Raw genomic sequence first — 25,395 nt, forward strand, 5'->3', positions numbered from 1 at the left:
CCTCTCGTACTCCTCCTTAGAGGGAACCTTCTACTTTCAGCCACACCAGGGCATTTGCTATCCATAAACCCACTGCTCCACACGGCTTTAACGCCATCGTCAGGGTCTCCGATGAAGCCTTTCCCGACTCATCCTAGCAGACCGAGAGCACACAGCATTCCCTGCACTGTACACAGTGCAGCTGATCCTCATTATTCACTGATTCTACACTGGTGAATTCACCTACCCGCTAAAAACTCACCTTTTAACTCTGAAGTTCATACTCGCAGCGCTTCAAAGTCATATGCAGACACAGAGCAGAAAAAGGGAAAAAAAAAAAAAAAAGGCCCAATTTGCGCATCCCCAACTTAGGACCAGTGATGCAACACTTTGCTTCTTGTTTCAGGTCTCAAACCAAAAATGAGTATCCTTTTCATGGTTTGTTTAGTGCCACATCTTCCACATTTCTGTGCTTTTTCATGGTGATTTCACTATCTAAAATGTCCCCAGGTATAGTGCTTAAAGGTTATCCAGTGTTCCTGAGCACAGATAAGTCTGGTAATGCGCTCTACAGAGAAAATACAAGTGTTTGATTAGCTTTCTTCAGGCACGAAATTATAGGGCTATTGGCTATTTGGCGTGAATGAATCGTCGTGTATATATCAAGGTGTTTTAAATAGAAACGTACATAGAGCAAGGTGATGTACTGACCAGTTAATGAAAATGTGTTCAGAGAATCACAGGAACCTAACTCTAGAGTAAAAAGTACTCTAGAAATAATAGCTCAGTATTCCCTAATTCAGTGTTTACAGAGAACTTACAGAACAAAACCACCACAAATAATGAGAACTGACTGTATTTTCATTTACACATCTGCCTCCACCACAAAATTAACGGGTTTTCTGAGGGCAGAAAAGGCATCTTATTTCTCTCTGAACTCTAATGCTTATTATTGCACCAAATACACTGCAGTTAATCTTTACTGCATGTAATTTAAAGAACTGTGGTTCCTCACTGTTGTAATGTGATTTTGCCCTATATATTTAGTCTTTGTGGTAAGATCCCCACACTGCTCCCTGCCCCAGGGAGGCCTTGCTCAGCTGATGACCTGAACCTCATCCTTCATCCCTGCCCTTTCACCTCTTTGTAGAAAAAACAAACAAAAACAAACAAAAAAATCACACTAAGTTGAAACTTAAAAAAAAAAAATCACAGTTAAATGGAAATGCATTTCCAGGTATTTAATTCTCATCAGGTCAGTTAGCCTCCAGGAGCTTAGATCTAAACACTAAGAGACAAGGTTGCAGACACAATGGAAAGCTGGGCACATGAGCCTGCACGGTCTCCTTCCTGAGGTCCCACTGATAGGACAGAATCCACACTTTTTTAAAACACCCACAATACTAGAAGTGAGGTAGAAGAGAAATGAAAGACAGATTAGAAACCAGAAACTTTAGGAAATTTCCACAAGTTAGAAAACAGGTGAAGAGGACTGCACAGCCAGCAAAAAGATGGATCTGAAAATCCAGAAGTAATTCCCTCACAAAATGCCTAGAAATGCTAACAAAAATAGCAAAAATGTCCACTCGAGTACAAAAAGAAGTCCTCAAGAAACTCTCCATGCTGGAGTTCCCACTGCGGCTCAGCGGTAACAAAGGTTCCTAGTATCCATGAGGGGGGTTTGATCCATGGCCTTGCTCAGTGGGTTAAGGATCCAGCACTGCTAATAGCTGTGGTGTAGGTTGCAGACATGACTCAGATCTGGAGTTGCTATGGCTGTGGTGTAGGCCGGAAGCTGCAGCTCCAATTCGACCCCTAGCCTGGAAACTTCCACATGCCGCAGGTACAGCCTCCAAAAGACAAAAAAAGAAAAAAAGGTACAGCCTTCAAAAGACAAAAAAAAAGACAAGACAAAAAAAGAAACTCCTCAGGGGCCAACATGAAGAGGATAAAAACAAACTGCTAAGCAGGTGCTCAGGTCACAGCTCCACGGGGTGTTTGCAGCTTTCAGTACCTTGAAGTTCAGAGGCAGCAGTTCAGGCCTTGGTCTGCTCAAGAAGAATTGCCAACTTCATCCCCCCCACACAGAGCAGGGACCTTACAGGACTAAGCCCCACCCTGTAAAGGAATGGCCTGCCAAAGATGTCCCTGTTGGCCAAGGAAGCCAAAGAGGAAATGAGCCTTTCTCAGCTTGGGCTTTGTATTAGGAGGCATGTATCACCTGCAAATTTACAACCACAGCCTTCTGTCAATGACTCAGGCTCCGACATACCTACCTAGTTCAGAAAACTCCAAGCAGGTAAAATTATAAAGGTGCCAAAGAAAACCCTCAGCAAATCTCCCCTGGAGGAATATGCCCCATATCCAAGCTGCACAGAATCCCTCGAATAAAGTCTAGCCAAGCATGAGCTCACAATTCAAGAATCACAAGAACACAAGAGGGGAAAAAATAAAGACAGATAATTGAGGACACAAGAAAATAATACTGTCATAAACGAAATCAGGTAAGATTGAAGAAACCTTGTAACCCGAGATATTAGAGGTAAGCGCGATTCTTCCCAAAAGGATTTTTCCTGGGCCTCCCTTGAGAAGTACCTTTGTGCTCAAATATTCTTTTAGAGTCAATAATTACTACGTCAAGTTGAAAAAAAAAAAAAAAACTGACCCACGTTTTCTAAGACACATGGCATCATTTTAAGATTTACAATACACTACCCCCCGGGGTAAGTACCGCTCCCCTGCGCTGGAACATCTGGAAACTGTAAGGAGATTTCTGATGCCCCAGTGGCCGTGGTGGGAAGCAGGGGCACCAAGCATCAAGTGGTGTTACGCACAATCCCACATGACAAGGTACAGTACTGCCCAAAACGCCAATGACCGACTGGGGAGACATACTTTGCTGATGTAACTAAATCTGAAACTTATCAGTGAAGAGATCTGTGAGGACTGGGAACAGAAAATTTTAGACTTTCATTGTACATTCATCCTTCTATACTATTTCAACTCTGTTTTTCATCTAACAGTTATGTTTTTAAAAATTAAAAATAAAAGGAGTTCCTGTCATGGCGGTAATGAGCCCAACTGGTAGACAGGAGGACACAGGTTCAATCCCTCGCCTCGCTCAGTGGGTTAAGGATCTGGTGATGCTGTGAGTGACCTGTAGTGTGGGTCGGCAGCTGCAGCTCCTGCTCAACCCGTAGCCTGAGAACTTCCATGTGCTGCAGGTGCAGCCCTAAAAAGACCAAAAACAAAATAAAAATGAATTCATATAAATAAGTAATGGGAGGGAGAGGTAGCCTGTCCATCAGTCAACATAAATCCCTCCCTTCAGAAAAACTGGGTTGTTGATCGCTCCAAGGCTAAAAAGCAGTCATATGACTACCCTGGGATTCCTAGAATCACAGAAGTGCTCTCCAAGCATTTAGTATCTCGTAGCTAAAATACTCCCAAGAATTAAAACAGGCTTACCGATGTCGGTTGTGTGATCATGTGGTGAGGACCTGAAACCGCATTTGTGAGGCAGCAGCTGCAACACCAATGCTCCCCACAGCTGAGAGGAGCCCAAGGAAGGAGGCAAGACTCAAAACAGTAGCTCACTACATGGAAGTCGTGGGGCAGGATGGTTCTGTGGTACAGCCGCTGAGTAAACAAATGAAAGCCTCTTTCTAACAATCGATTTATCAGTGAGGCAGATCAGTTTTAGACTGATGGAAGGCCAATTAATGAAACATTTGCACAGATGAAAACGGAAGATTGAGATCTAAGGGAGGTATACTAGAAGGAGACAGGAAACATTTACTACAAAAAGCCTTACACGTACTCCAGAACTCCGCCTCTCAAAGATCTCACACACACACACACACACACACACACACACACACACACGATTTGGATCCCTCGCCTCCTGACTGCTACACAGTTTTTCTATACTTTTGCTTCTCTCCCTATTCCTTTCTTGTACACAGAGTAGCTAATACAGCTGACTTTTGAACAATGGTGGTTTGAACTGTGTGGGTCTACGACAGTGCTACACACTCTGTGGTTGGTTGAAGCCACAGGTGCCAAGGAAACCCAGATGTAGAGCCCAGCAATAAATTACTGACAGATTACCAGCTCCTCCACCCCACCCACCCACCGTGTTATTCAAAGATCAACTGTATAGACAGCCATACTGCACTTACATTTTACTAAGTGGTCAATATGTTTACATCAATAAGTTGAGGCAGGCTAAGGAAAAAATTAACTGGTTCTTAACGTTTTTCACTTATCATTATGAAACCACTATAATACCTTTTAAAATACCTTTTTGATAAGTAGCTGTTGTCTGTACGGCAAACAATAAGCAGGGACAAAATTATTCTAAAAAACAACTCCTAGATGTTTTTTTCTGGGAGTTAAGCATTTCATTTAAATAAACTTGCATAACAGAAAGATTACAACAGTTGCAAATACTGTCAGGAGAAAAAAAAACCAAACTTGCATTAAAAAAAATATATAACAGACTCAAATATTATCAGAAAAAAACCTGGGTTCAAGAACTAGCTCGACCCAGACCTGGGACTTGAAGCACATGAAAAAGCCTTCTTACAAAAAAAGGTACCTAAGAAATCACACTGAGAGGCCCTCAGAACTTGGATACAGGGTGAAACCTCAAGAATTTAGTAAAAGAAAACACAAGATACATAGACCTAGCGTAAGAGGTGGGGGGGAACAACACTCTAAGTAGAAGTTTGGGAAATATCTGTCTAATCAAAATGTCCAACATATAGCCTTAAGATAAGAACACAATAGAGAGATCAATGACAGTCAAGTGTATTGTAAGCTGTGGGGATAAAAAGTATTAACAGAAAGGCAGTACCTGGCCAAGCCTAGAAAAAAGGAAGTAATAAATTGATGCAGGTTTCCAAAACTGCCCCGAGGAGAGCTGGCCTCCTCCACATTCCAGTGTTTTTCAATCTTGGCACTACTGGCATTTTGAGCCAGATAATTCCTCGTGATGGGGGAGTGTCTCATGAATTGTTTAGTAGTATCCTTGGCCTCTATCCACTACACACTAAAAAATAAGAAGCACCCTATCCCAACTGCGGCAACCCAAAATCTTCAGATATGACCAAATATCCCATGGGAAGCAAAACTGCCCCCTTAAAGACTCAGCGGTATATTATAAACAATGCCAAGAGAAGTTCCCGTTGTGGCTCAGAAAAAACGAGCCCGACTAGTATCCAGGAGGATTCGGGTTTGATCCTTGGCCTCGCTCAGTGGGTTAAAGATCTGGTGTTGCCGTGAGCTGTGGTGTAGGTCACAGATGTGGTCTGGATCCCCCTCTGGTGTGGCTGTGGCATAGGCCAGCCCTAACCTGGGAACTTCCATATGCTGCAGGTGTGGTCCTAAAAAAAAAAAAAAAGAAAAAGCAAATAGATGCACCAAGTGAATACAATTTGATGTTTCTAGCATCAAAATCACCTGACTCTTCCTGATTATCCAGTAAATGTCTCACAATAATTTGCTTTTCTAGATAAAGTATTATCATGACTGTAAAAGGCATTTGCTATATACAGTTTTGTGAATTTAAAAAAGAACAAGTCAGAAAGACCCATGACCATACTTTACATAAGCTTTCTTTTTTTTTGTCTTTTTGCCATTTCTTGGGCCGCTCCCGCGGCATATGGAGGTTCCCAGGCTAGGGGTCAAGTTGGAGCTGTAGCCGACGGCCTACGCCAGAGCCACAGCAACGTGGGATCCGAGCCGCGTCTGCAACCTACACCCCAGCTCACGGCAACGCCAGATGTCAACCCACTGAGCAAGGGCAGGGATCGAACCTGCAACCTCATGGTTCCTAGTCGGACTCGTTAACCACTGCGCCACAACGGGAACTCCTACATAAGCTTTCTGATAGTAAAAATCAAATCACAGCCTTCTCCTATTTCCCCAGTCTCTAGCACTGTTTTAAGTGTTTTTCAGGCACCTGAATCTTTTTAAAACTTAAATACTCCTCGTTTAATATTCCTATCTTCTCTGTCCCGGCAGGGTCCTGACTTTCTACATTTCCCCTTCCCCCATTTGTACAGCTTCTCTGCCCCCCCCATGACCACACCCACCAAGCTCCCGAAAACACCCTTCCTTCCACAGTTTATCCCTCAGGGCCAAACGAAATTTGACTTATTAATTAACACCGAGGTAAGTGGTTTCAAAAGAACTTTTCTATTCTTTCCTTTAATAATAATAAAAGAGATCAAATATAGTTGAGAAGAACGTGCCCGAGTTTACAAAAACTACAGAACCTAAATGAATGTTTAAAACTAGATCAGGGTGTATTGTGAGAAAAGATCCCCAAATCCTGAAAATCCAGAGGCTGTCCTTTGCTAGGAAACCCCTTGAAAAACTTCAAAATTCCTCTATATGCTCTTGGTCGGCCACAGTGAATTCGTCACTTCCCTAGACGCACCCCGGCCTCGCCATTCGCTCTGCCGCCTCTGTCTTCCTCACTCTCACCGCTTCGCCTTTACATCACCACTGCGAGTCTTTTCCTACTGCCTCTTCTTCCCTGTGACCCACTCAGCCTAAGACACAGGTCATATTTAATGACAAAACTGCATCAGAAAAACTCAGGGGGGGTTTCTGCCATCAGGGAAAGCTTAAATTTCTCTTTTAAAAAATCTATCTGCCCCTCTGTTCAACTGAATTCCTCCATTTGCTAAGACGAACTCTGTCCTAAACTACACTGATCTTACTTTCTAAATACGGAACCACATATCTCATTCCCATCTAAATGCCTTCACTCATGTTACCCCATCAATGATATTCTTTTTTTTGGTTATTCAATGTCTAATCCTTTGATGGCCCCTTCTTGCTTTTTCAGAATCCAAGTTTTAGAGCTAAAAGGAATCTTTAAGGCTCATCTCAAAATTAATGCAATCAAGAGATTAAGAAGTCCTTCCCTACAGATGAGAGTTTATTTTTTCTTTTCTTTTGTCTTTTTAGGGCTGCACCCGAGACATACGGAAGTTCCCAGACTTGGGGTTGAATTGGAGCTACAGCTGGCAGCCTACACCACAGCTCACATCAACACCGGATCCTTAACCCACTGAGCAAGGCCAGGGATCACACTTGCATCCTCATGGATACTAGTCAGATTTGTTTCCTCTGAGCCACGACGGAAACACCCAAGAATTTATTTTCTTAAACTCTTTCAGAATGTACAGTCTGCTGCACATAATAAACCAATACTTACATGCTAACTTGTGAGGTTTCCTAATTTTTTCAGTAATATTAAACACTGCCCAAGATCATGGAACAATGCTTGGCTAAGGGGGACCTTTTTTTCCCTTAAATTATAAAACGTAACTGTTTTATTAGGTGAAATTCCAGTACCTACATATACACACACACACACACACTGATTTGCTTTTGGTAGAGAGATACTGTTGTTTCCGCAAATATTTTGGGAAAGAGGGGCGGCAGGTTTGGAAGATAAAAGGGAAACAAGGAGACAGCAGAGAAGGGGGAGAAGATATTTGCGAGGTACTCTTTCTAAAAAAGAGATAAAAACAGACAAAACAAATTCCCAGCCTTTGATTTAGAATCATGGTCTGCTGGGAAGGAGAGGAGAGAGGTGAGAACGGAAGGACCATCAGAGCCAAGTCAGACGCAAACTGGCATGAAGTTAACCAAGGCTGGAAAGGAACTAACTATAAACACCCACTTGGCTATAGACAACTAAGTGAGTTAAATAAAGGTTACTAAAAGTTGGTGTTTTTATCTCAAATATCCAAGTTATACTATTTCTAAAACAACAGAAACAGAGGTTGAGGTCAGTATCCTTTAAGTGAAAATAAGGAAGGCTCTGAATAAGCCACCCTAAAACATGCTTCTTAGGATTTATGAGGCATTTCCTGGTCCCCCACCCCAAGACTGGAAATCCTGAAACATTTCTTTCAAGAAAGCAGTGGTAAATGGAAACTACCTGTATGGTACCTAGAATTTCCAAACTTCACTGCATAAAATGTTGATAATTTGTTTGATATATTTAATATTTTAATTGGGAGGATGTTAAAAGTTTATAAGGTTTTTTAAAAGGATTCATTCACAATCTCAGACTCCTTAACCGTATTTCCCCCATAACATTTTTATTTTTTGCTCTTTAGGGCCACACCTGAGGCATATGGAGGTTCCCAGGTTAGGGGCTGAATTGGAGCTATAGCTGCCAGCCTACGCCACAGCCACAGCAGATCCAAGCTGCATCTGTGACCTACACCACAGCTCACAGCAATGCCAGATCCTTAACCGGCTGAGCGAGGCCAGGGATTGAACCCGCAACCTCGTGCTTCCTAGTCGGATTCGTTTCCACGACGGGAACTCCTTCCCTCATAACATCTTAAAATCCTTCAAGGAAAATTTCCCTCTCTTGGGGTTTTCAAGAACACAATGATAAGAATGGTGATGGCATACTGTGATGGCTTTGGCTGTTTGCCTCACAGGGTATCCAATCTTCTTAAAACGTGGTTTATTTTTTTTCATTTATCCCCCATTCTAAAAGGCTACTATTTAAAAAACAAAATGAAAAATATCTGAATCAACTTTTATAAAATAATGCATGACCATCATTTAATTTCTAAAATAAACAAATTCAATCAATTAAATTTCTCTAAGTCAGCCACCCAAGTTTTTTGTTGTTGTTTTGTTTTTGGTTTTTTTTGCTTTTTAGGGCCACACCTCTGACATATGATGTCCCAGACTAGGGGTTGAATCAGAGCTGTTGCTGCTGCTGGCCTACACCACAACTACAGCAACACCAGATCTGAGTCACATCTGCAACCTACACTACAGCTCATGGCAATGCCAGATCCTTAACCCACTGAGCAAGGCCAGGGATGGAACCCAAGTCCTCATGGATCACATCCTCATCAGATTTGTTAACCACCGAGCCACAACGGAACTCCTACCTGAGTTTTTAATACCAAAGTCCCAGATAGGAGGATATAAAATAGATGAATAAAAGGGCAAATAATTGTGTTCTTGTAAAGTTAAATTTCCCCATAAAACATTTTATTAAATGTATACAGACACACATACTCTAGGCAAAATAAAAAGACAAATCCACCTGAAGACACTCACTCCAAACACTAAAGAATTCCTATTATATGATACAGGACTATTACAACCACATTACAAGCATGGTCATTTTCTTCATTCAAAACAAAATGCTACATTATTAAACACTATTTAGACTTTTAGAGGGAAAGCAAGAGGAAAAATTAGAATTACGTGAATTTTATAAAAATTTTAGACCATGGTGGAAAGACTCTTTGAGGTCACACAGTCATCTTTCCACCCAATATTTAATTTTCCTTTGTAAACACACTGAAATGTCATAAAAATAAGACTTAACTTCAGTCAACGGCATCTAATATTTATTGGACTACTTTAAAAGCAAAGTTTAAAAATATTTACTAAATGAGACATAACTCTTACACTGGAAAGAAAAAGTGAAACTTATGAATCAAGTAATGGCAACTGAAAACACGTTTCTTCAACAAATATCATCCACTGTATATGCAACACGGTACAACACCAGAGAGTCACAGAAGGGAATGATACCGACCCTCACCGGCCAGACTCTGTGCAAGCACCTCCGCTGTATTATCTGAGTAAAAGCTTATCCCAGCTCTTTGAAGATGTTATAATCCCTGTTTTAGAGATGAGGTATATTGCATTCAATGGTAACACCAGAATTTCTGCTGGCAAGTTTACTGTTTGCATCACACAGAGCTCTGTGTTCTGAACAAAATAGAAGAGCTGGAAGTTAGAAAAACTAGAATTATAACTCAGTCTCTTACCTCTCTTGCCATCCTGAATAAGAAAATAATAAAGTACCCAGTTTCAAGAAATTACTATTTAACTACATAAGAAACAGTAAATTTTTTTTTTTTTTTTTTTTTTTGCTTTTTAGGGCCTCACCCACGGCATATGGAGGTTCCCAGGCTAGGGGTCGAATAGGAGCTACAGCTGCCAGCCTACACCACAGCCACAGCAATGCAGGATCTGAGCTGCGTCTGCAACTCACACCACAGCTCTCGGCAATGACATACCCTTAACTCACCGAGCAAGGCCAGGGATCGAACCTGCAACCTCATGGTTCCTAGTCGGATTCATTTCCGCTTCGCCATGACGGGAACTCCAAGAAACAGTAAATATTTTGCTAGTAAGCAAAACTCCAAATATTATAGTTAATGAAAAGCCAATGAAAAATAACTCAACCATTAAGCTCAAAATAGCAATAAACTATTTATAGTAATATCTTATAATTTGTAATCTGTCATTACAGTATTAAAAGAACATTTTCTAAAACTTCCAAAAATTTGGAAATAACTGTGACATTAGCTCTTACTGTATCATCAGATGAGAAGCTATCTATAGCCTTATAAGTCCTAAGAACCTGGGAAGCTTACATTATTTGGAAAAAGGGCCTTTGCAGATATGACTAAATTAAGGATTCTGTGATGGGGAGATTATCCTGGATCAACAGGGGGGCCCTCAAGTGCCATCATATGTGTCCTTATAAGAGAGAGGCAAAAAAGAGATTTCTCTTTTTCACACCCAAGAAAAGGTGCTGAGAAGACTAGAACTGAGGAAGGTTTGAAATTCTGCTCTTGAAGACTGGAGTGATGCAACCAGAAACCAAGGAATTCTGGCAGCCATCAGAAACTACAGAAGCAGCGAGGGATACAGTCTCTTCTGGAGCCTTTGTCTTTTCATTTTATCTTTTCAGTGTCTGCACCTGCAGCACACGGCAGTTCCCAAGCTAGGGTCGAATCAGAGCTGTAGTTGCTGGCCTATGCCACAGCAACTCGGGATCTGAGCCAAGTCTGTGACCTACACCACGGCTCACAGCAACACTGGATCTCCAACCCACTGAGCTGAGGCCAGGGATCAAACCCGAATCCTCGTGCATCTTAGTTGGGTTCGTAACTGCTGAGCCACAATGGGAACTCCCTCTTCTGCAGCCTTTGGAGGGAGCACCCTGACTTTGGCCCAATGATACTGATTTCAGATGTCTGGCCTCCAAAACTGTGAGAGAATAAACTTTCCCCCCCCCCCCACCTTTTAGGGCTGTGCCCACAGCATATGGAGGTTCCCAGGCTAGGGGATGAATTGGAGCTGTAGCTGCCAGCCTACGCCACGGCCACAGCCATGCCAGATCCGAGCTGTGGCTGTGACCTATACCACAGTTCACGGCAATGTCAGATCCTTAGCCCACTGAGCAAGGCCAGGGATGGAACCTGCGTCCTCATGGATGCTAGTCAGATCTATTTCTACTGAGCTACAATGGGAAATCCTAAACTTTTGTTTTATGCCACCAAGTTTGTGGCAATTTGTTACAGCAGCCAGAGGAAACTAATACAATCATTTGCTTTTAATTTTTAAAAAAACTGTTGATGGGAAAATGAGATAATGTGTGGAGAACACTTAGCAAAGTTCCTAAAACACAGTAAACTTGTACTGCTGATGCCATCAGGATACTAAACCAATTATGTCTAAGTTCTAAGCTCTGGGTAGCAAGAGAAAAAAAAATAAGATGTTCAAACAGTAAAACAGGGGAATATATGCACACAACTCAGGAGCTAAAACACACGAATCAGCCCCTCATATGATGTGCACTTAACAGCTGTGTCAGTGTTATGTTCTAATTTGTCCTGCACTGAAAGGATAAATTGTGGATGAGGCCAGCCGATGAGAGCTTATTGGGGGGAGGCAAGCGTAAACATTTATTAGCAGAGAAGAAACAAAAGAGCAAGGAAGGACAGAGCATGAAAAGGAGCAAAGCAATGGAAACCAATTAGATGTTTGTAGAGCTATCATCTGGCTGAAGCAGAGACCAAGCTGAGAAAGACCTTCTAGGGTGAGTTATCTAAGTGGTACAATGTCTTAAAACCTATGTTGACTGATTTGATAATTAAAGAGAATATGCTGTAGGACGTATTGGCTCTTGGAGACTCTAAAAATATAAGTGTGCTCTGACCCGACACCAGACTTACTAAATTAGAACCCTTTGGTGTGGGATACCTCTAAAAGATTCTGACACCCATCTAGGTGGAGAATTTCTACATCAGAGTCAATTCACGGCAAAAGACCTACGGAATTAAAATACCACAAAATATGTAATGTATCCTCACAGTACGCATGCAACTAAATTAAGAGCCTTTTCCTAGGTTAAAACTCCTCCCCAGCTGTAACCCCTCCAACCACAGACTTTCCAAAATCCACGCCCTCACTCTTTACTCTTCCTTTCTTAAGTACATGGGCCCTGAACTGCTCAGTCATCTTTCTCACACCTTCTCACAATTTTTTTTTCTAGGAAAGTTCCACTTTCAGCTGCCTCCCCATCTTTCCACAACATTTACTGTTAGACTAAGATCTAACAATATTTTATAGAACAAAAGAACCATGTAAAAGTAAAGTTCCATTAATATACCGTATTATATAATAAACAACTATAAAAGTGTTCTACGACCATTTACTGCAATAAAATCCTAAGTACAACTATCAAGTAAAATTATAAATCACTTTATACAAGATTTTATGCTTTATCCAAAAGCATAAAATTATGAAGTGGCTATCAAAAGCTAATAAACTAAGCACTGTTCACTTCAATCTGTACTTAAGTGCTACTAAGTAGATAACAAAGTACAAGGCTCTGAAAAGTTACAAAGTATACGGAAAGCTCAGCGATTTAAAAACAAACTTCACCAGCACTAGGGTAAAAGAAAAGGTGATCTGGGAAGGGAAACTGACTCTGAACCTAAAAGGAATACCCTTTATGTGTGTGTAGGGTTGGGGTCAGGGTCGGGGGTGAGGGGGTGAAGGGTAGGGTGTTTATATCTTGCTGTCTTCACGCTAGCCTGGGTTTATTTTATGACTGAAGCCAAAAAAGAACACAAGTTAGTGTTCAGATAAATGTCTGCTCTTCCTTGTCCTATAAAACACCTACACCAATTTATGTATATTCCCAGATATTTCTATTTACCTTAGTACTCTAGAAATTTCAATCACATCAAATTCTATTAATTTATACTTCTACCAACAATGTGTGAGGTCACTGTTAGTCTCTATCCTCTTCAAAAGTATTATCAAATTGTTTTTGATCTGTCAATGTAACAGGTGAAAACAGTATCTGGCAGTTTTAATTTGTAATACTTATATTGTGCGTGAGGTTGAACGTCTTGACACACATGCTTAAGAACTATTTGAATTTCCTTTTCTGTGAAATATCTGTTCATGATCTTTGTCCACTTTACGGCTGATCTCTTATCAATTTGCATGTACTCTTCATAAATTAAGAAAGTTAATCTTATATCTGTAATACAAGTTATAAATATTTTTCTCAGTTCCTGCATTATCACCATGCCATTTTATTATTTCTTTCCTTCATGTACATATTTTATTATCCTCAACCAAATGGTAAATTCCTTCCATGAAAGGATATTTCTTTTGCATAAACCCAGGTCAGTGCTTTTCAGATCTTCAAATCTCACACAGAAGCAAAATTTAAAAGAGGGGGTACCAGCCTTTTGGAGGGTGGTCAAGTGTGAAAATGAATTATCATTGGAGCACCTACTTGGGTTGACTACCCGACCCTATTTCACATGATTACAGCAAGTACAACCAAGTTCTAATAACACGGTATAGATCGTCATACAGGGGAGAGATGTGAGCTGGATGAATCTGTTTCCTGTTTCTGGGCAGTGCAGGGGAACATTAGGAGATGCTGGTGGCCATATTTTCCATAAAAGAACTAGGAAGTGGTCATTTATAGCATGAGAAGACATGAAGCAAATGCACCGCGAAAAGAGAGAAAAGACAAAGTGTGTCCTCCTGGCACTGGAGTTCCAGAGTCCCAACCCTTGGATTCTAAAGGAATCCTGCATCTTTACAGTAAATTTCACTCCCAGTTGGAATGGATTTCTATCACTTACACTCAGAAGTGGCCTACTCACTACAACTATCATCTACTCATATCATTTCAAAGAACATTTTAACACCAAAGCTTTAGGAGGGACAGAATCTCAGGATTTTTTATTTATTTATTTATTTATTTTTTAAAGAAATATTTATATTTAATGTCAGCTGTGTGCCAGGTAAAAGTCTAAGTTCTTGAGGCTTACAATCTAGTGAGAGTATACAGACATTAAAAACACATTTTCAGGAGTCCCCATTGTGGCTCAGTGGTAACAAACCCAACTACAATCCATGAGGATGCAGGTCTGATTCTTGGCCTCGCTCAGTAGGTTAAGGATCTGGCGTTACCATAAGCTGTTGTGTAGGCTGCAGATGCAGCTTGAATCTGGCATTGCTGTGGCTGTGGTGTAGGCTGGCAGCTACAGCTCTGATTCAGCCTGTAGCCTGGGAACTTCCATATATCGTGGGTGTGGCCCTAAATAAATAAATAAAAATAAAATACATTTTCAGATAGTGATAAATGGTTTGCAGAAAAAAAAAAAATTAAGGTAATGGGATAGAGGGAAAAGAGGATGGTGCCACACTGACAGGGTGGTTAGATAATAATCCTTCTCTGAGAAGATAACTGAATTGAAACCTGAAATGATGAAAAGGAGCCAGGTTTTAGGAAGAGAATTCTGGGCAGAGAGAACAGTCCTAGGTCAGGAGTAAGCCATGACACTTTGGGGGGGGCGGGGGGGAAGGACAGTGTAGATGGAGTATGGTGACAAGAGAGAATGCTAAAGAAGTGGTAAAGGAGTAATTGATTTAAGAGGAAAAGGTGTAAAATGGTAGACTGAGTAGAAATCAGATCATACACAGGAACTAGAAGGTAGTGGAAAGGATTTGAGAATAACTTGAGCTTTATGGTAAACTCACTACATTGTCTTTAATTCTCACTTTGCATCAGTCGAAACTTTAACAGACTCTTAGAAACTATTCCCCAAGTATTAACACAATGTTGAGGTTAGCCAGGAATGAACATTTCCTAAGCAGAAGAGAACTCTTCTGGTAATTATAATTTTTTTTAAGAAAAAAAATGCAAAGCCATCTTATACAAGAAGAATCTGGGATGACAGGATGATATAAATGACTTCAAATTCTATCCTGCTTACTATATACTGTGAATGAATCTACTACAATCAAAACTGTATGAAGTTGTTAAAGAAGAATTTAAGATCTTTCCAGGCTACTGTAAACCTAACATCCTTTGTTCGCTGAGTTCACTGTTACTGAACTGGACATTAACAATGTCAAATACTGTCAGAAGAGAAAATTAGAAACTAAACTTATTTCTGACTTTACTGTACCTCCTGAGAATAGATACAGCTTAACGATCAACAAAGCTGCCAGTTCTAATCTTATCTCTTTTATTATAATAAGGAAGAACTTCCCCTCAGTGGTGAAATTGGGTACAAGGGATGCTTGTACCAGTATCTCTTTCTCTGAAAGCTTTTTAAAATAGGAGACTAATCAATCAGCTTAAAGAGGTCTGCATACAGTACACGTTGCAGAAGAGCAGTGTTCTCTCCAGATCTTTCCAGACCACTAATATTTACGTACACAAAGCACGTAACGGAAACCTGCATGGCTTCTAAGATTAATATCAGTAGAGTAAGATCTTTGAAAGCTCTAATTTATTTATGAATCTCATTTTTCACTATGTTAGATATTTAGTTAGCCCACAGAGCCATAGACCAGAAAGTACACGGCGAATAACACAATCCATAAAGAGTGGTGTTTGTGAGTGTGCTGTGAGTTAAAGACATAAAAGTCATTTAGACGCCTTGATCAAGACTTGATTCTGAGTGCATCCTCCTCAACACACTTCCAGCAGTTTGGCAAAGTGCCCAGGGATGATTAGCAGCCATGTATGGGGGGGGGGAGCAATACAGGGCTGTCAACCTAAATTGTAAAGTCTCCCCCCAGTGGTCACATACAAACAACAGGAAGACTAGAGAAATCATTGCAGCTTCTGTGAGACTGACCAAAAATACTCTATGCAGAACCTGGCCCCTACAACGGGAAAAAAAAAAAAAAAAAAATCAAACCTTTAATTTAATACTAGTGCCATGTCAGTAGAGAGACCTCATAGGCTTCTCTGCTCTTATGATATTCATAAGTGTGAACACTGTTTCTGGAAGGAAAGAACCAAGAGGCAAAACAAACCAGCACAGTTTTTCCCTGTACGAATGTTTAGGAAAAATTTAATGTTATCTTCAAGCAACCCATTTGTTTTATCTAATGTTCATTCCTCCTGAAATAAATATCAGCGCATCCCTTGAAAGTCAACTACACCTACCTGAGGTGGAGTTCTGATACAAGTGTAGCCACTTACCAAATGACTCACCTTGTTAAAGAAAATTATCACCAACGCTAAAAAATCTTATACCCAATTTTCAAAATATTCCTTAAAAAATACCCACCTAGAACTAGGCAGTATATAACACAGTAAGTGACATCAAAAGTTCCAAAGGGCCCTCTTGCCTATTTTAATATTTATTTTCTTGGTATTTTTATAATTAGGGAGTCTCCGACTAGCACTAATATTGCATTATTTGTAACTCTCAGCAATAATTTGTTGATGTTACTTTTAACAAAGCTTGGCTGTCAAAAATGAGAAAGGCATTTAATGAAAATCTCAGCTGTCTTCTGCTAACCATTCATTATTAAATGGTAGCGTATACAAAGGCATGGTAAGTTCTCAAACAGCTTCAAGTTAAAAACAGTACAGGTAACACACAGAGTCCTGTAATTATGACTTTCTTGGTTATCCCAAGCTAAAAATGGGAGGGGGGGAGGCAGAGAGACACAGGCTGTGTAGTCTTCTGGAACAATTTCAGCCTGAAATGAGACTCAGGAAAAATGCAAACTGCTCCCACGAATGTTTAAGAAAAATATGATTCGTTTAAAAAAAAATCCAACAGTTGGCCAAGAGAACAAAAAATGATTCTGTCTTCCACAGAACTATCAGCCTTGCTGAAGGCCCTATTTTTTCCAGTGCTCATTTAATCTAGAATATATAAAGAAGAGAGTCATTTTGAAATTCCAAATGGAAAAGGAACCCAGTGGCATCAATCAGAAAAGGACACACACAGACCCCCACATGTTTTTTCATAAAGATATTTAGCGTGCAATCTCTACAGGACAAAACCAGGGCTATTAAAAGTGTTACCACTTGTATATTATGTAACCCTAGTCTAAACTAAAAGCAGCACAGACCTTAAAAAGTAACACATTGTGCAAACATGTATTTAAACATACATTTAAATATATGACAGATCTCAGATACCAGATGACCTCAGGATGACACAACCCATGAAAGTTGTTTGCTGTAATCAGGCCTCAGAAGACATGACTATAATCAGGCCTGATACCTTATCATAATTGCACAGCAGATGCCTAAAATAAGCAGTAATAGCGTGAGATCCGTTGTTTCACACATGTACTGCAACTATCTCCGCATTGCTAACAGAGTGTTGCCTCGCCTGAAATATTCGACCTGCATAAGTTTCTGAACGACCATTTCAAAGATTTCTCGGGAAGACATGGCTGCTAAATCCTACTCCAATTGAAGAGCAGTTTAACGCACCTCCAATGTTCCAAGGCATATTACAAGGAGGCCAATTCAGGAGGCATAAAGTCAAATTCCAACACCCCCAAAGGCATAGAAAAGGAGTAAAATGTAACCAGCTGTTTGTAAGTCAGGCGGAGAATTTTCCTGAGATTCCCCACCAGCCTTCAACTCCGTCCCTCGCCTGCCCCCAACCCTGCTTACATGCCCCAGCTGATGGAAGTTGAACGGATGGAATCACGCGCTGTAATCCCAGGAGCTGCGGAGACGGAGACGAAACTCCCAAGAAAGTGTTAAAAAAAAAAAAAAATCCTTCTGCAAAAAACACCCACCAACCAATCATCCACATCCTGTCATCACAACGACCGTAAGATCCCTCAGTCGACTCGACTCCCTTCCTGTCCCTTCACCCCGCCAAAAAAACAAAAAAACAAAAAAAAAAGAAAGAAAGAAAGAAAAAGAAAAAGCCCCAGCACCTTTCGGGTTCCAGACACGCGTACCCAGAATCGGAAAGCACTGCCTCGGCCGCAACCGCCTCCGGAGCCGCGTGTGCTCGGCCCCCAAGCACTCTGCTCAAACAACTGGAGTCTCGTGCCTCGGAAGTAGCGGCAGGACTTGCAGAAAGCCTCCTCCCCCAACGACTCGGGGCTGGGGAGGCGGCCCGAGGTCGGCTGCGTCGCCCCCTCCGGAGACGGACCCCGGAGGTGTCCGTCACGGCCGCCGCCGCCCCCGGCGCAGCCCTCCATTCACGCTTTCCCACCGCTCCCGCCGCAGAGGGGGTCCGCGCCCCGCGCCGCTGCCCTGCGCCCGGAGGGGCCCCCGCGCGACCCCAGCCCCAGCCCGGCCCCCGCCGGGGAGCACGCTGGCGAGAGCCGGGCGCGGCGCGGCGGCCGGCGGCATGGGCCAGGCACGTTGCCGCGCTCCGCCCGCCCGCCCGCAGCCCGGGAGCCAGGGGCCCGGCAGAGCGCGTCCCTTCCGCGCGGCCCGAGCGGAGCAGCCCCCGCCGCCCGCGCCGCCGCCCGCGCCCAGGTGCCGAGGGGGCGGGGCGGGCCAGGGTCCCCGCGTGGCCCGCAGCCGTGAGCAACAGGGCGCCCCCGCAGCCGGCCCCGCGCGCGCCGAGACCGTTACCCGAGCGACGTGGGGGCCCCGGCAACTCACCGGCTCGCACCTCGGCCGCCTCCGCGCCGCCGCCGCCGCTCCCGTCCGCCGGCCGCCGCTGCTCTTCCTCAGCCGCAGGCGCCGCCGAGCAGCCCCATCTACAAACTCGCGGCTCGTAGTTGGGACCTGGAAAGGCGGCTCTCGCTCCCCTGCGCCGCCCTCCCCCTCCGCCCCCTCCCTCGCGCCCCACTCCGCCCGGCTCCGGTCGCCGGCGCCGCCGCTGCCACCACCGCGCGCGCGGCCAGCCTCTCCTCCGCCGCCCTCCTCCGCCGCCGCCGCCGCCGCCACCTCCTCCTCCTCCTCCGCCTCCTCCCGCCGCTGCCGGGGCGCGCTCCCTCCCGGCCTCGCGCGTGCGCCGGACGCCGCGGAGCGCGCTCGGGCGCGAGGAGGCGCCACCGCCTCGGGGAAGCCGGCCCCGCCCCTCCGGCCGCGGCGCGGCGACCAGGTGGAGCCCCCTCCCCGCGCCGGCAGACGGCGCCCCGGCCCGACCGCGCGGCCCGCCTCTCGCGGGGCTCCCGGGTCCGGCCCCGAGCCGCGCGCGCGCGCGAGGGTCCCCCAGACCCAATCCCCACCGGATCTTCCAGGCCGAAACTGCAGCTGTCACTCAGCATTTACCGAGGAGCAGGAGACTCCACCGGGCGTAAAAGAGGCTCCTCCCAGCCCCTTTCAAGAGTTTACATTCAAAGAACCCACCAGCCGTGGGGCCCAAAGGATAAAAAGACCTCGAAGAAAAAAAGCCTCTGGAAAATCTCCTCCCTCCCCCTTCACACACGCACCTCTGGTTTTGATGTGTATTCAGCAGGTTCTACGGCGCTGTGTCCTCCGTGAATTTCCTCCCGGAGGCCCAGCCAGGGAGTGTGATGCACACCCGAGGAAATGGACGGACACTAGCTCTTTTCATAGCACCGAGGCGCCCGTGGCACCCCCGGAGCCGGCTTTGCCGAACACTCCTGGGACACCAGTTGTTGAGCTCCCTCCAGACACCCGGCCTTCGCAGACCTCGGAAGTGGGGCTGCGCCACCCTTTCCACCTGGACGCTGCCTCTGCAGGGTGCATGGTGAACTGGGATGAGTGTCCGGGTGTGCAGATGACAGATTTTGACAGGAGCGCAGATTTAATTTTTCAGTTGAAAGGAACTGAGCGATGCGGTGCTGCAGAGGCTCTGGTAGAAAAACACAGCCAGGCAGTCTGAGAACTTCCGATTCCCTTAACCTCTCCCTGAATCCCAAGAGATCTGTGAACCCTCAGACCTGTGATGGGGCTTTTGGCAAAGCTGCTGTGTCAGCTGCTGCCGCTTCCTGAAATTGAAGAAGCTATGAACGCCTTGTTTACATTTTACAAAACGTTTACTGCAGTCTTTTCAAACCGGGAATTTAGAAAGTGCAAGTAAAACGTGACAAGGGCGGAACATCGCATCAGGTGGCTTCCTCTATGCAGCCTTTCCTGGCTTCCCTTGGGCACAGTGGCACTGTCCTGCACCAACCAGGCATTTGCTAAATGCTAGCAACATGGCCCTTTGGATTCAGAGATGGAGTTTTCAAGCTGCATTGTGGCTAGCACGGGAGGGAGGGAGAGAATGCTATGGAAGGGGTGTATTAAGACCCAAAACATTTTCTCTTAGCCTCAACCAAGCATCAAAGATTAATTTACTTTTCCATTAGGATCATTAATTTTGCAAACCCACACGCAGGGGGAGTTTGTTGCGTATTAATTTAGAACCTTCTTTCCTGGAACAGCAAACCTGAGGAAGGGAAATTGGAAGCATTTAAGGACATCTGAATGTACTAAGGGATACCAGTAACTCCGGGCCCATGCTGAGCCCCCTCCCTCATAGTCATGCCAGTTGGATGAAATGAAGTTGGCTGTGCCCTGTGCCCAAAAGTGAGGCAAGGCGGATGCAGAAGGGAAATATGTTTCTCTTCTCAGAATTAGGAAACACCTCCACGTCTTCCTTTTCCTCCTCCTTGTTTCCCAGGTCCGTTTACTTCCCACAGGATACCCAATGGCTCATTCCCACTGCACCCTACCCACACCTCCCAACTTTGATCCTCTTCTTCCGATTCCCAATCTCACCACACCCTCTCCTACCAGGTGGTGCCCCGAGCCCCTCCAAGGGAGGGGGATGAAGGTCATTTCTGGTATGTTCCTGATCCCTTATGAGTCCACCTTTGTTTCCTCAAGGGTCTTGCGGAAGCAATGTACTAACCTCCTACTCCACCCCCACTCCCTGAGAATAGGATGCGTTTCACTGAGGAAGTGTCAGGGAGGGAGAGATGGGGAGACTGTCCCTCAAATTATAACATGTAATCCTCCTGACTTAACAGCTGAGACCAGCCCTCGCCAACTCCCCTATCCCTGCAGGTACCAGGGACCCAGAAGTTGGGAGCAGGCATATAGGAACAATTACCTTTCAGTTACAGTTCCAAGTCTGTCCTGTAAGTAATGACAGCTATTAGATGGAGGCTTCTCACGCTCGTAAGACTCAGTCTCATCCTCACAGTCAGACAAATGGCTTTTGCTCCACACCTGTCTTCAATCCTTGTCTTCAGGATGCTCTTGGCAGGGAAGTTTCTCTTTCAGTGTCTATATTTTATCAAATATGATATATTATGAAACACTACATTTTATAAATAATCGTGCCAATTTGTGACATTCTGCCCTTCCTCTAAACTTTAAAGGTGGGACATGCCAGAATAAATTTAAAGTGATTTAATATGAACATTGGAATTCTCCTCATTGCTTGCCGCCGGCCCACCTTTCTCAGAGGTCATCATTTCTGAGATGCTACCCATCCATTTCCTGTACCTGTTATGAATTCTCTGTTCCAGGAGAGGGGATTGTTATGATTGAACATGATGGGGAAACCCTTCTCTTTCGTGTCCTTAATGATTTGACTTGTTCATTTCCTTCAAGGTTACTCTCAAGGAATCATAATTTTGCCATAGCTCAATATCTCTTCTAACTGTAACTCGATTTAAAGTCCGAGTTTTGACTCTTAATTTCAGAGCATCTATCATTGCCTTTATTTCCTCTTTCAAATATAAATGAAAGTGTCTGTCCTTTCAATTTGATCGTTTTCTTTTTTCTTCTGGCCTGCTTTGGTACTTCAGAACTTGAGAATTTTGCTAAGAGTAAAAGCCCCACATCTTAGCAAAGCAAGGCCTACTGGCTTGTTTTTCAACTAATCCATCGTATTAAGAGCAGCGATGCCCCTGGAATATAGCTTTATGAAAAATTGCAACTGACATGCACCACGAAGTCCAACCAAGGTTTCCTCGCGAATACTTCATGTAGCTTCCCTTTTATCTCTGTTCACAAAGCCAGGTCAGATTCCATTTCCAGCCTTCTTGCCACGCTTTCTAATTCTAGTCTTTCTCTTGCTTGCTTGCAATTTTCCCTACACTTAGAGCCATACGTCTCACGTTATTGGAATTGCCCAGACAACTTAAAAAAACAAAACAAAACACTGATGGCCAGGTCCCACCTCGAGGTTTAATCATTCTGCTGCATAGCCGGGAGTTTTCAGAGCTCTTCCAGGTAATTCTAATATGCAGCCAGAGTTAAAAACTATGGAAATGAGTCATCTTTCAAACCACATTTTATGCCAGGTCTTCTCAGAATATTGGGGTGGCTCCAAATTACCTCAAGTAATCAAATTAGAATACCTAATCCTGTGCTGTAAGACTCTGCCAATTGACTAGAATGGTCCCCTTTCAAAACAGCTTAAACTTATCTCCTTCCTAAAGCTTCCCCAGATTAGTCTCACCTGGCTGCCTAAAGATCGCTGTCTGCACTTCTCTAAGCATTCCAGCTGGCACTGGTTTACAAGCCCTTGGACCACAGTCGATTGTGTGTGTTATTGTTTTAATCTAGCTTTCATAGATACCTGTCAGAGGTTTGTAATCTAAATCACTCTGAAATCCCACTAGGTCCAGAGACAATCTCAAAATAAACAGAAATGTTATTCTTAGCAGCACTTTCTCCTACCTACCAGAAAGAACATTCTCTGACACAAGGGCAGTAAAGAATTAGCATGTTTGGGGTTGGCTTTTCTTTCTTGCCAAAATAAAAAACAGCCTATATATCTCAGCCTATCTGCCTAACACTCCTTTCCCCCACTCGTTTACTGGAGGCATTGGAATTTGGCTTCCACACCCACCTCTCAACTGAAGCGACTCTTGACCACAGCACAGCCACAACTGATATTTTCCTTCATGTGTTCGTTCATTCGCTCATTTATCAGCAGTAAATGCTGGCAATAAAATAATTAAAAATATCAAATTACCCCAATGGTGGAGAATAATAAGCACTTAGAATATCATGTGAGAAATGCTATGTCATGAGTCTTTTTTTTTTTTTTTTTTTTTGCTTTTTAGGGCCACACCCGAGGCATACGGAGGTTCCCCGGCTAGGGGTCGAATAAGAGCTGTAGCCGCCAGCCTACACCATGGCCACACAGCAATGCCAGATCCGAGCTGCATCTGCAACCTACACCACAGCTCATGGCAATGCCAGATCCTTAACCCACTGAGGGAGGCCAGGGATCAGACCCGCAACCTCATGGTTCCTAGTCAGATTCGTTTCCACTGTGCCACGATGGGAACTCCTGTGCCTTGAGTCTTAACCAGACACACTAGAGGCTTGGGGGTGGGGGGAGAGGCTTTGCATAGTGTTCAAGCAGGTGATGTCTCTGCAGTGTTTGAGGAAGTTAACTTCCATGCCCCTCCCTTTAAACCTGTCCTTTCCTTCGACTTTCCAGATGTTATGACCCAGGACCACCCTTCTTCTCTGATGATTCCTCCTCCCGCTTCCTAAATGAAAATGTTCCACTTAAGAAAGGAGGAGCTGGAGTTCCCGTGGTGGCACAGTGGTAATGAGCCTGAGTAGTATCTATGAGGACGTGGGTTTGACCCCTGGCCTCGCTCAGTGGGTGAAGGGCCCTGCGTTGCCGTGAGCGCTGGTGTAGGTCACAGATACAGCTCGGATCCTGCATTGCTGTGGCTGCGGCGTACACCAGCAGCTACAGCTCTGATTGGATCCCTGGCCTGGGAACTTCCATGTGCCCTGGGTGTGGCCCTAAAAAAAGAATGCAAGTGCCTTTTGAAGGAGAAAAGATAGAGAAGAAGAAACCGCTGTTTCTTATCAAGATCTCTCCGGGACCCTTGGGGCTCTATCTTCAATGCTTCCATATCTGTATCGACAGTTCTACTTTCCCCTGAGGCATGTTTTCAACTTCCTGTTGAATATCTTCATCTGGATAAGCCATTCACAGCTCAAATTAATGTCTAAAATAGCATGTATGGCTTCCACTTCCCTTCTCTGTCTCCTCTGCAGGTTTCCCTCGTGCCTCTTTCCCCTCTAACAGATACAGGCTGCACCCAGGTCCGTGGAAGGCGCCTTTCCATTTCATGGTGTGGGTCCTCTTGGCCATTTCCCCTGGCCCCACGGGAAGTCTCCTTGGGCACCTGAATGCCTCGTGTAATCCTCTCATCCCCGCCTCCTCGCTGCCTGTGGGACTCTGTCCACAAAGTCACTCGCAAAGAGCCTCAAGACGTTTCCCCCTACGCCCGCCTCGCCCGTGTGGGGATGTGACACAGCAGTCGTATCTCACACCTTTGTATTTCCGCCCCTCTGTTTTTGCAGGAATGCTTTTCCCATCTCTGCCGGCCAAAATCCAAGCTTTTATGGCCATCTCACATCCTCCTTTCCCCTTACAACTTATCTGCCCCACCTCGAACAGAGGCAACTGCTTTCCTTTCGATTCCCGTAACACTTTGATTATCTCTTAACAGCCTTGTACTTATTCCGCTTGACAATATTTTCGAATATTTATCTTAACACTCTTCACCATAACTGCCAGCCCCATCTCCTATTTGCTTGCTGATAAGAATCCAGGGTGGGAAGTCCCGTCGTGGCTCAGTGGTTAACAAATCCAAGTAGGAACCATGAGGTTGCGGGTTTGATCCCTGGCCTCGCTCAGTGGGTTGAGGATCCGGTGTTGCCATGACCTGTGGTGTAGGTCGCAGACGCGGCTCGGATCCTGCGTTGCTGTGGCTCTGGCGTAGGCCGGTGGCTACAGCTCTGATTCGACCCCTTGCCTGGGAACCTCCATATGCTGTGGGAGTGGCTCTCAAAAGGCAAAAAGACACACACAAAAAAGAATCCAGGGTGCTGTGCACAGGAATGCTTGCAGAACTTGGCAAGATACTACTCATCGTGGGGGCTCATTTATTGAAACAGATAAAGTTGTTAGTTGGCAGACTTCTAAAATTAAAAATAATTAAGTGGAAAGAAATGTTGCTAATTAGAACTGAACGCTTGCTCTTGAACATACAAGCTATAGCTGAGAAGCTCTTCCAAGGGCAATCAGATTTCGGGCAGAGACCCTAACCGGGCTACTTGAGTTTAACCCGAGAGCAGCCAGGTGTTATCTCTAATTAACCCTTTGGGAGTCTTATTTAAAATTGGCTTCCACATTCTACCTCCCCTATTTATATAGCAGCTGCTCGGGCATCAAAAGTAGATTTTAAAATATATGGAAACAGAGAAAAATTAAAGACTGTGAATACCTCGGTGTCAATATGGTATCCTGGGCTCATTGAACAGGCAGAGAGGCATGAAGTCCTGGAGGGCAGAGGTCTTTATGAGGAATCTTACCACGGTATTACAGTAAAAAAATAAAAATAAGA

At 44.1% G+C, this 25,395-nt stretch overlaps 1 protein-coding gene across 15 annotated transcripts in view; it reads right to left on the reverse strand.

The window, feature by feature from the left end:
• Window positions 1-20,090, reverse strand: part of PALS2 (protein associated with LIN7 2, MAGUK p55 family member) — a 125,818-nt gene extending 105,728 nt beyond the window's left edge. For 3 of the 15 annotated variants that reach the window (XM_021079255.2, XM_021079248.2, XM_085005711.1), the window contains exon 1: window positions 18,707-18,995. Coding sequence is in view for 1 of the 15 variants with exons in the window: in XM_085005707.1 (XP_084861833.1) it covers window positions 17,753-17,897 (145 nt within the window). In the remaining 14 variants the exon portion in view is untranslated. Of the gene's footprint in view, window positions 1-17,752; window positions 18,316-18,706; window positions 18,996-19,482 lie in introns of those variants that run through there. The other 12 variants (XM_085005715.1, XM_021079250.2, XM_021079256.2 and 9 more) reach the window with 11 other exon arrangements.
• Window positions 20,091-25,395: the final 5,305 nt, after the last annotated feature.

Source organism: Sus scrofa, chromosome 18, assembly GCF_054392235.1.
Source record: "Sus scrofa isolate SSC_HxYL_T2T_F1_AM1 chromosome 18, Sscrofa_HxYL_maternal_Yorkshire_Landrace_v2.0, whole genome shotgun sequence".
Taxonomy (NCBI): domain Eukaryota; kingdom Metazoa; phylum Chordata; class Mammalia; order Artiodactyla; family Suidae; genus Sus; species Sus scrofa.